At 38.2% G+C, this 11962-nt stretch overlaps 1 protein-coding gene across 1 annotated transcript; it reads right to left on the reverse strand.

Moving 5' to 3' along the window:
- Nucleotides 1-540: 540 nt before the first annotated feature.
- Nucleotides 541-1323, reverse strand: LOC117317002. The gene has a single exon (XM_033871779.1). The coding sequence runs from the start codon at nucleotides 1321-1323 to the stop codon at nucleotides 541-543; it is 783 nt and encodes a 260-aa protein (XP_033727670.1).
- Between the last annotated feature and the right edge of the window lie 10639 nt (nucleotides 1324-11962).

The raw sequence follows: 11962 nt of genomic DNA on the forward strand, positions 1-11962 counted from the left end.
TATTGGCCATTATCCTGGTTCATGCTGGTCGTTCTTCGGACTGACAGGGCTGCCTGATATAGGCTGTCTAGTAACAGCAACGTTGGTTATATGCTGTTCACTGTCGTCCATAAGAACGCCATACCGGTTGTAGCCAAGGATAGGGTCATCTGAACCCTTGGCCGGTTTGTTGTTCAGGGAGGGATGCCTATTGATCCGTACCCTAGATTTTGGTGTTCTTTGGTCTTGAAGGGGGTGTAGTGGCAGGTCGTTTGGTAATTCTGGAGGTGTCGACCGACGGCTGTGAAAGAGTTCGTCGTCTATGGTGGTCGGCACCTACCTTAGATTTTCGTTCGTTTGTGTTGGTTTTTGTAGTCGATGGTGATGGTTCGATTGGTGGTGGTGTGTGTTTAATGCGTTTTGAAGGCTCTGGAGGTTTGGGGGTGGCACTCCAGCGTGAGCCTCTCCCAAATAATTGTTTGTATTTTGGTAGGTTTGCCATCTCGGGAGCATCTGGACCCCAGGCAGACTGGTCCTCAAATGCTTGGATAGAGGCATCCTTCACCGAGATGGTACGTGCTGTCGACTGTGTACAATTGTGGCAAACGTGGGGTTTGTGCTGTCCTTACTCTCGACAATCCTACTGGCTTCAGGAAAGGAAATATTCTCGGTATATTTCAACCGGAGGATCTTCCTCTCCTTCTTCCAGGCAGGACAGTCTCGAGATGAGGCCGCATGGTTACCCTGGCAGTTTATGCAACGTTTGCCAACAATGTTGCATTGGTCGTTGTCTGTATGGCCTTCACGTCCGCAGTGTTCACAGACAGTGTTCCGTCCACATCTGTCCTCGTGATGTCCGTACTTTTGACAATTACGGCATCGCCGAGGGTTGGGGATGTAGGCGGAGACACCGTACCTCTGGTAACCTATATTTACCGTCTGAGGTAGCTGCGGCACTCCGAACGTGAGAATGAATGTGTTTGTATTGATTGTTTGGCCATTTCGTCTGGAACGAATCCGCCTAACCTCTGAGAGATGGATGTTCTCGACATGCTGAAAGTACTCCAGTATGTCGGTCTCGGAGTCGTTCTTCAATGCGGGGCACCTGATTAATCCCTTTGAAGTATTCAATGAAGCGTGAGGCTTCACCTCGACATTGAGACCGGCAAAACTGGAAGTACCCATGAGGTTCACCGCCTGTTGACGGCGGTAAACCTCAATGAGGAGAACACCAGATCTCACTGGCTTGACGGATTTTACCTCGCCCGCTATTCCCTGAATTCCCTTCCTCAACAGGATAGGCGATAACTCTGAAGTTTTCTTACCCTTATCTCTGGAGGACATGGTCAGGAAATGAGGGAACAACGGAGAGGCTCCAGTTCCAGATGTAGTTTTGGTTGCAGTTTGGATTTGGTTTGGTATTGTTTTTGTTTGTGGGGTTTGGTTAAGTATTGTTTTTGTTTGCTGTGTGTCTGTTGTGCTTGATGACTCGCCTTTGCGTTTTGTGTCATTTTTATCGTTTGTACCCATATGTATGTAGAAAATGTTCACTATTTTTGTCCCCACCCACCACGGAGCCCAACAAGGGGACACTTTTGTTGACACGGGTTTCCGGTGTCAAAAGTGTTAGGGTTACATCAAATAGTATACTCGAAAGAGAAAGAATCAGTTTGGTTCTCCCACGATTGCCCCTAAGCCACTGTCGTCTGGAGACGTGACCAGCCGATTGAAAATACAGGGACCATATTGCCACCCGTCTAGTCCGAGTCTGAAGCCAAAGTCGTGTGTTGCAGACTGGCATGGTTTATAATCAACATCCAAACTACTCAAACACCAGGACCTTCTTCTCCGGATTTACGGGACGCAAACCACGGCAAACGGTTTGGCTCAAAATTGAGCTACTGCATTAGATTACTTTTGGTCTGGTTCCTCAACTTTGACCTCTCTGGCATGGTTTGACCTTACAAGAGCTTATGAAGCTCTGGTCAGCCAAGCCCAAAGTTTCATTGAAACACTCAAGCTTCCGGACTACGGCAAGGTAGTAATCCTCCCGGAAGACCTGGGACAAGGGGGAACAGACAGCATTTCGAAAGTCTAAGGAATTGCTCTTGTCAGCTGAACTGTTAGTGCATTTCGATCAAAACAAAGAGATGGTCTTGTGCTGTGATGCTTCACCCTATGGACTTGGGGCAGTACACTCTATGAAGATGGAGGACGGATCGGAGATTTGTTTATGTTTTACGGCCCATCGACAACTAGGGTCATTAGGGCCAAACAATATATTATCAATTTTTATTTTTAATGTTAAAATCAGATAAAATTTGTCATTTTTAAAAGCATTCGTATTGTATATTTAGATTATGATAAAAGAAATTGGTTAAAAATGGTAATATATATATATATGTACGAATAGATTATGTGAACCTTGTGATATAAATAGAATGTCATAGGGAGTAACGTTAAAGACATCAGAGTCTATAGAATAGATCGATTTCTTTCAGGTAGCTAAATATTGTTTTCGAATCCACGGAACTGAAAATGGATTTTCATATCCAGGACTGGAAAGCCTTTAACACGAATGTGCTTGAAATCGGAACATTTTATTAAAAAGTGCTCCACTGTGAATTGAGCATCACATGCATAACACACCGGTGGATCCTCTCGTTTCAAAAGGAATTAATGCGTAGGATATGTGTGCCCGGTATTGAGCCGAGAGAGGACGATTTCCTCTCTACGATCCTTCCGACTTGTTGTTGATGTTTTAAGATTCGGTTGTACTTTAAAAAGTTTGTTGCTCGTCTAGAGAGACCAGCGTTGCTGCCATTTACTCTGGATGGCAGAACTAATTACAGGTTTCAAATCAGAGTATGGTATTTTGATATTTGTTTGTTGCAGATTTAGAGCATGTTTTGCTTGGCGGTCAACAAGTTCGTTGCCTTTAATTCCGACATGGCTCGGAATCCAAAGTAATGTTATTTTGCATTTTTTTAAGATACGAGATATTCGTAAAACAAGGTTTTGTATGAGTATATTCTTTGGATCTTGTAATTGTAAATTCTGAAGGATAGATAGAGAGTCGGAACAAATGATTGCCTTTCTAATGCGTTGTTCATCCATATGGTCGAGGGCGAAGTCGATGGCACATGCTTCCGCAGAGAAAATAGAGGCACTATCTGGTAAGCGGATCGAAGAGCAATGGTGATCCGTGTAGCATGCTGCGGATACCTTTTCTCCATTTTTTGAGCCATCAGTGTAGATCTGAACGTGATCGGGAAAATCTTGAATTTGTGTTCTTTGGGTTTGGTTTGGTTTGGTTTATTTTGTTTAACGTCCTATTAACATCTAAGGTCATTTAAGGACGGCCTCCCGTGCGTGCGACATGTATGAGTGTGGTGAGTGCGTATGTGTGTTTTGGGAGGCTGCGGTATGTTCGTGTGAAGTCTCCTTGTGATAGGCCGGAACTTTTGCCGATTTAAAGTGCTATCTCACTGAAGCATACTGCCGAAGACACCCAACAGCACACCCCACCCGGTCACATTATACTGACAACGGGCCAACCATTCGTCCCACTACAAATATGCTGAGCGCTAAGCAGGAGTAGCAACTACCATTTTTAAAGACTCTGGTATGTCTCGGACAGGGGACAGAACCCAAAACCTTCCTCACAGCGGCGAACGCTCAACTAAAGGCCAAAAGTGAGGCATTGTCAAGGGAGATATTAGGAAGAAGAAAGTTATCAAGAAAGAAGAGAAAAGATAAGATCCCAAGTTTAGTCGCCTCTTGCGATCATGCAATGGGGGCAGCAGGTACAATTCTTACGCCCTACCTGCAGGGCATTGTTGTGTCAGCCATGATGTTTATGAAATAAACATGAAATAGATAACCGGTCTTGCAGTGATTACAATATGGAAGTAAAGAACACAAGAAGAAACTTAGAAAATGGGAAAACAAATTTATTACATACCACAAATACGTTTTTCAAGAATCTTGTAATTGTGTGAGCCGTTTACAGAGGTGTAATGAAGGGAACCGCAATGCACTCTGGGAGAGATTGCGCCAGCTGCCTGATGACATCCGTCTGGAACAGTGCGTTGTGGACTTCGAGGCAGCCGTGTGGCAGGGTATCCGCCAGAGATTTCCGGACTGTCGGATACAGGGTTGTGCGTTCCACTGGTCACAGGCTGTGTTCCTGAAAGCTCAGGAGCTCGGATTACAGGTATTGTAAAGTGTATTGGTTAAGAAAATAGTTATTGAAATAAAAGTTAAATAGAATATTTGAATTTCTCGTAAAAAGTATATACCTATATCTGTAAAGAAATGAAGGAAATAATAATAAACGTATAAAAGAAAAAAAAGAAAATTGAACTGAACCCCAGGGGCTCGAGGGGCGGGGCTAAAAAGGGTCAAATTGACTGAAATTTCAAAAATCTTCTCAATACCTATATAAGATAGAATCAAATACTTTTCATAGAAGGAAGGGTTTCATGGTGTTTTACTTAAATTGTGAATTTCATGACCCTTGGGGTCGGGGTAAACTTTACTATTGTTTATATAGGGAAATCACATTTTTGACTATTATTTGTTGGATTTGTATTGGAACTCATTCTAACCTGGTCAACATTATCAGCATTGGATAACAGTTTGATGATATGCATATGTTGGCCCTGACTGACCCCAGGGGCTGAGGGGCGGGGCTAAAGAGGGTCAAATCGACTGAAATTTCAAAAATCTTCTTCTCAATACCTATATAAAATAGTCAAATACTTTTCATAGAAGGAAGGGTTTCATGTTTTACTTTAATTGTGAATTTCATGACCCTTGGGGTCTCACGTTTGCCCCTAGGGAGAGGGTAAACTTCGCTATAGTTTATTTAGGGAATTCATATTTTTGACAATGATTTGTTTTATTTCTATTTGAATTCTTTCTAACTTTCTTAAAATTATCAGCATGGGATGACAGCTTAATGATATGCACATATTGGCCCTGACTGACCCCAAGAACTGAGGGGTGGGGCCAAAAAGAGTCAATTAAATTAACTGAAATATTTCAAATCTCAGGTGACCGTTGTTCTTATTATTTCAGACTGCACTAGTATATCATTTGTATGTTTTTATAGAGGGCCATATAGAAGATAAACACATGCTAAATATGTCACCCTCGGAAAATAAAGTATTTTTATAATTACATTATTATTATTAGTGTCTAGGTCCTAGAAGACACATTTTGTGATTAGGCCTAATTGAAAGGCGAGATGGACATTTACGGGCATGTGAAAATTTGGGACGAGGTGGAAATTTTTGAATGGATAGTCGTAGTATTGGGGCGAAATGACTTATGATTTGTGCGGTATGAATCTAGCCTGGACCGAAATGGCATAACGTCTTGGAAGAAGCTAAAATATATTATCGTTCAATACCATTGTGTATGATATTGCTTATACTGACTGTGAAATCAATATTGCAGGTATAATTAGCCCCTTACTATTTAGAGCGAAATGGTGGGACGATGGCAATGCTAGTGGGGGCGAATAGTCTGTTGCCCGGAGAATCCGAGACAACAAGATTTAACGATTTCTCCATTCGACCATTTTCGTAAATATGCTTCTGGTGTACATATCATATTCAATTATTTTTAAATTACTGTTTGTAATGTAGTGTTTGGAGTTTTTAACCATCAATATTTATTCAATCCGTGTCCCGAAATGGTCGGCCGTGCACAATGTCGGCCGGGTCCGGTTAGACGATTTACAGGATCGGGCAGGATCGGAGTAGAATCGGACCGTTTATGCTTTGCTAATGCATTTATTTTGATTTTAAACGAGCATATTTTAAACGTTATGGCTTACGGACACGGTTATCAGTGATGTGTTTATTTTGGTTTTAAACTGGCATATTTAAAACATTATTGCATAATTATAACAAAATTATATGAATTATTGAATATTTTTCACATCAACGTACTGCCCGCACCGGACCAAAAGACGATTTACAGGATCGGGCAGAATCGGGCTGCTCACACACAAGATCGGACCTTTAAATTATTAGTGATGTATTTAGTTTGATTTCAAACGAGCATATTTGGAACATTATTGCCTTATCATAACAAAATTATATGATTTATTGATATTTTTCACATAAATGCAATGCGCGCACTGGACCAAAAGACGATTTACAGGATCGGGCAGAATCGGGCTACTCACACACAAGATCGGACCTTTTAATTATTCGTGATGTATTCAGTTTGATTTCAAACGAGCATATTTGGAACATTATTGCCTTAGCATAACAAAATTATATGAATTATTGAATATTTTTCACATCAACGTACTGCCCGCACCGGACCAAAAGACGATTTACAGGATCGGGCAGAATCGGGCTGCTCGCACACAAGATCGGACCTTTAAATTATTAGTGATGTATTTAGTTTCATTTTAAACGAGCATATTTGGAACATTATTGTTCATAATTTACGGTATGTCTTGACTTCCGAAATACGCAATTCATCATTTACCTGATATATATATTTATATAACCTACGAAAGTTATAAGAAACACGATACCAAAGTAATTAATTTCATTTAATTTCGAGTTAGGCAATATACATGTATATATTTATTACTTCCAAAGATTTGAACACGTAATAAAAAAGATTAAAATATATTATATATATTTATGTGTAATATACCAAAATGTTAACTATGAAATTCAAGTTAAGCGATATATAAATATTAACTAAATAAGTAATGAATAAAATATTTAATAATTTACGGTATATCTTGACTCCAGAAGTACGCATTTCATCATTTACCTGATATATATATTAATATAACTTCCGAAATATATATAGCATCTACCAAAGTAATTAATGATTAATTTCGAGTTCGGCAATATATATATTGATTACTTCCAAAGATTTGAACACGTAATAAAAAAGATTAAAATATATTATATATATTTATGTATAATATACCAAAGATGTTAACTATGTAATTCAAGTTAAGCGATATATAAATATTAACTAAATAAGTAATGAATATAATATTTAATAATTTACGGTATATCTTGACTCCAGAAGTACGCATTTCATCAGTAACATGATTGTTATATATAACATCTATCATAGTAGTTAATAAATAATTTCGAGTTAGTAAGTTGTAAAAGCAAAAAAAACAAAAAAACAACAAAAAACATGTATCTATATATATATATTTGTATAATATACCAAACAAAAATGCAATCAAGTTAGGTGATATATGAATGTTAACTACAGAAGTTCGCAAAGACATATTCATAATTACGGTATATCTTGACTCCAGAAGTACGTAACTCATCATTTACCTGATATATACAGTCAGTGGCCATAAGTATTGTCGCATAATGGCGACGTCATTGTGACATTTTGTGAATTATGAACATTTAGAAATCTGTATATCTCAAAAATTAAAAGAGGTACATACCTGAAATTTTCAATATTTTGTTATCTGTCCTCTTACTCTCATTACACTTCGTAATCTCTGTGGTAACGAGTTGTAAAGGGTCTGAATATAGTAAACTGGCAAGCCGGCCCAAATCTCATTTACGATGCGGATTAAGTCCCCTCGGTTTTGGATTTCATTTAAACGTCTTGAAAGCTGGGTTTTAATAGTTTTCCATACATTTTCTATTACATTTAAATCTGGACTTTGAGATGGCCAAGGAAGTGTTCTGATGTTATTGTTATTCTTCCACTCAGTGGTTTCCCGTGACACATGAGAGGGGGCGTTGTCTTCTTGTAAAATCCAAGGAGTATTTGGAAAGTGTCGGACAATCACAGGCCAAAGATTTTCATCAAGAATAGAAATGTACTTCCGACTATTTATGTTTCCATCAACGGGCATTATTGTACCAACACCAAAGTAGGTAATACAGCCCCAAAACATAACAGAAAACCGAACATTTCTAGCTGGGTTTTTAGCCCACAATCATCAGATGGTGGGCTATTCAAATCGCCCTGCGTCCGTGGTCCGTCGTCCCTCCGTCCCTCCGTCCCTCCGTCCGTCCCAACGTCCGTAAACAATTCTTGTTATCGCTATTTCTCAGAAAGTACTGAAGGGATCTTTCTCAAATTTCATATTTAGGTTCCCCCCCCCCCCCCCCCCCCCCCCCTTGGTGCCTAGTTATGCATATTTTATTTTGAGACCAATCTGAAAACAACATGGCCGACAGGCAGCAATCTTGGATTTTGACAATTGAAGTTTGTTATAGCTATTTCTCAGAAACGTACGAAGGGATCTTTCTGAAATTTCGTATGTAGGTTTCCCTCGGTACCTAGTTATGCATATTGCATTTTGAGACTAATCTGAAAACAACATGGCCGACAGGCAGCCATCTTGGACTTTGACAATTGAAGTTTGTTATAGCTATTTCTCAGAAACTTATGAAGGGATCTTTCTGAAATTTCAATTGTAGGTTTCCCTCGGTGCCTAGTTATGCATATTGCATTTTGAGACTATTCGGAAAACAACATGGCCGACAGGCAGTCATCTTGGATTTTGACAATTGAAGTTTGTTATCGCTATTTCTCAGAAAGTACTGAAGGGATCTTTCTCAAATTTCATATGTAGGTTTCCCTCAGTGCATAGTTATGCATATTGCATTTTGAGACCAATCAAAAAACAACATGGCCGACAGGCAGCCATCTTGGATTTTGACAATTGAAGATTGTTATCGCTATTTATCAGAAATTGCTGAAAGGATCTTTCTGAATTTCATTTGTAGGTTGCCCTCTGTGTTTAGTTATGCATATTGGATTTTGAGACCAGTCAGAAAACAACCTGGCTGACAGGCAGCCATCTTGTATTTTGAAAATTGAAGTTTGTTATCGCTATTGTACAGAAGGTACTGAAGGGATTTTTCTCAAATTTCATATGTAGGTTCCCCTTGGTCCCTGGTATTGCATTTTGGGACCAATCGGAAAACAACATGGCCGACAGACAGCCATTATTGCTAAATCTTAAATTTTATATATAGGTTGCCCTTGTTTGAAAAGTACTAGAGGGCTGTTTCCGAATTTACACAGATTAGTAAGACTTAGAGGAAGGGAAAAGTAGAGAAAAGATCAATCTGACATGGAACCTATAAAGATCATTCAATGGTGGGCGCCAAGATCCCTCTGGGATCTCTTGTTAACTACTCCCACACAATCGGGGTGTAACCGCTCGTTGTTTTGACGCCAAACAAACACTTTTCTATCTGCACCTATTTGTATTTTGGCCTCGTCACTGAATATCACAGTTGACCATTGATTTGGCACGGTCCATTGAAGTTTTGTCCTACAAAACCGGAGTCGTCGCTCACGATTCACTGGTCCTATGGTAATTTTCTTAGAAACAGATCTCCGTTTAAATCCCGAGTCAAACAATCTTCTTCTAACACTTCTGGAAGAAAGATTTGCTACTGCACCATTGTTATATATTGCTGTAATATCATTTAAAGTCCCTCTTCTGTTCTCTTTAACAACACGAATTAGATGACGTTCACAACGTCCACACGTTTTCCGGGGCCTCCCACTTCGAGGACGATTTTCAATGTCACCCCTCTCACGGAATCGCTTTAAAAAATGCTGAACTGTTCTCCGATTTAAACTTAACAAATTAGCAACTTTTCTCCCGGAAAGACCACTCTGGAATAATTTTACGATATCTTCTTTTTGTACGCTTGACAATTCGCCGCCTCTGGTAGCCATTGACAGAGCAGACGACAATAACACAGTGGAAGGGGAATAACTCTAGTTACGTGACTACCTGAATACATGACATTATAATTTGTTCCGGCCTTAATCTTATGCAAAAGGATGGTCTTGGAACGAAGTTACAACCGAAAACGTAAATACCTCATTTATTTTGCACAATGACGTCGCCATTGTGCGACAATACTTATTGCCACTGACTGTATATTTATATAACCTCCGAAATATATATAGCATCTACCAAAGTAATTAATGATTAATTTCGAGTCGTCATCGTGGCAGCAGTTGTAACAAATAAAGTCGTATCTTGATGAAAACCATTTCTTAAATAATCCTATTGTCATGGAAATACAATCAGAATGAGTCCATTTTTCACATGAACCACACAAAAGAGAATTTTGCGATGCCTTGCAGTCCAAGTTGCATGTGATACATGGGTATTTTTTGAAAACGCATGGAGATTTCCGTGTTTTCCTCATGGCGAATGATGGGATTATGGTAATCGTACTTTCCCATCGATAGTAAAAATCCCTACATAAAACGTATGAATTGTAAAACCAGCCAATCGGAATCACTATACGTTTTATAAACAATGGCCACGCCCCCTTCCTACTCGGTGAAATGTACAATAATACACCTGTCATAATTACAATATTTAAATTTTTGACGTTATGAAGACATCGTTACGATTGACAAGATTATTGTCTACATATTGACTTCGAAGAAGCCATAATCCAAAATTAAAAGAAACAAATTCACATCTTTGAAAAAGCCAATTACCATGGCTTGGTAATTTACCTGGCTTTGGTGATTGTAATGCCAACAAGCTGTCAGACATCAAATTTTAATGCATTGAATTGGTACCGACATACCGGCATCGATACAATTATTAAAAAATACATCATTGTTTTTTGTTACACCTGGATATTATCCCACAATTCCTTACAGACTTTACATAAATCACAGATGCCAGTCTTTCACAATCAAACTTACAGTTGGAGAATCATGACAAGAATAGCGCTCTTCGTCAGTAATTATATTGCTCGACTTCAAAGGTTCTGCGTTGGACAGTTACCTTTTGATGGGACATTTGGTTTTTTTGGTGTAGGTGGCATGACTGCAGACAAAGTTTTTTCAGTTACAAGATTTAAAGAGTGCTTTCAGGAAATGCTGGCATTTCACGCTGATGTGGTATACATTTGTCTCGGGGGAAATGACATTTCACAAGATTCCTGCCCAGCTGATATTGTAAGCCATATATCTATTATCGTGGATACTATCAAAGCCTCCGGTGTAGGTGTTGTACTTGTTCAGGAAATTGTCGCGAGGGGAAAGTTTAGGGGAAATTTGACCAGACAACATTTTAGACGTCAGCAGTCTGCCATAAACAAGAAATGGTTTCACGTCTATGGACACAGATTAGTAAAAATTTCCACGCATCCCTCGATGTACGCGCATGACAAAGTCCATTTTAATGAAAAAGGACTTTGCAGTTATTACCACAACATATCTAGAGTATTGCATATGTACAAATAGACAATTATTGCAACAGAAAAAAAACAAGCTTACAAAAAAAGGAAAAGAAAAAAAAATTAAGGGTCTCCATGAAAGCAGGGTCCACGATCCTGAGACCTGGGCAATGCGGTGATATTTTAATGATAACACTCTTAAAAATATTTTACTTGTTATTTCTTAAAATAAGTAATGCATTACTTAAAACAAGTATAATTTCAAGTAGAAAAAGTTGTCAGAAACACAAGTAATCATAATAATTTTCAGTATTACTTAGTAATGGTTTACTTAGTAATTGCTTACTTAGTAATGCTTACTTAAAGTAAATTAATTACTTGAAATTTTCAGTAATTTAATTTATAGAAACAAGTAATAAAGTTTATTACTATTTAAGTAAGACAATTACTTAAGGGAATATTTTTTCTTAATTCAAGTAACAATTTCACTTAATTGAAGTATGAAATTTACTAAATTTAAGTAACAGTTTTACTTGTTATAAGTAAAAAACATACTTAAACTTAAGTAATAATTTTACCAATCCAAAGTAAGAAAATTACTTAAATTTAAGAAATAATTATACCACTTACAAGTAAGAAAACTACTTCAATTTAAGAAATAATTTAACCAATTACAAGTAAAAACATTACTTAAATTCAAGTAATAATTTTACCAGTTCAAAGTAAAAACACTTCTTAATTTTAAGTAACAATTTTACTGGTCCAAAGTAAAAAAAACTACTTACATT

The sequence above is a fragment of the Pecten maximus genome, chromosome 18 (assembly GCF_902652985.1).
Source record: "Pecten maximus chromosome 18, xPecMax1.1, whole genome shotgun sequence".
NCBI lineage: Eukaryota > Metazoa > Mollusca > Bivalvia > Pectinida > Pectinidae > Pecten > Pecten maximus.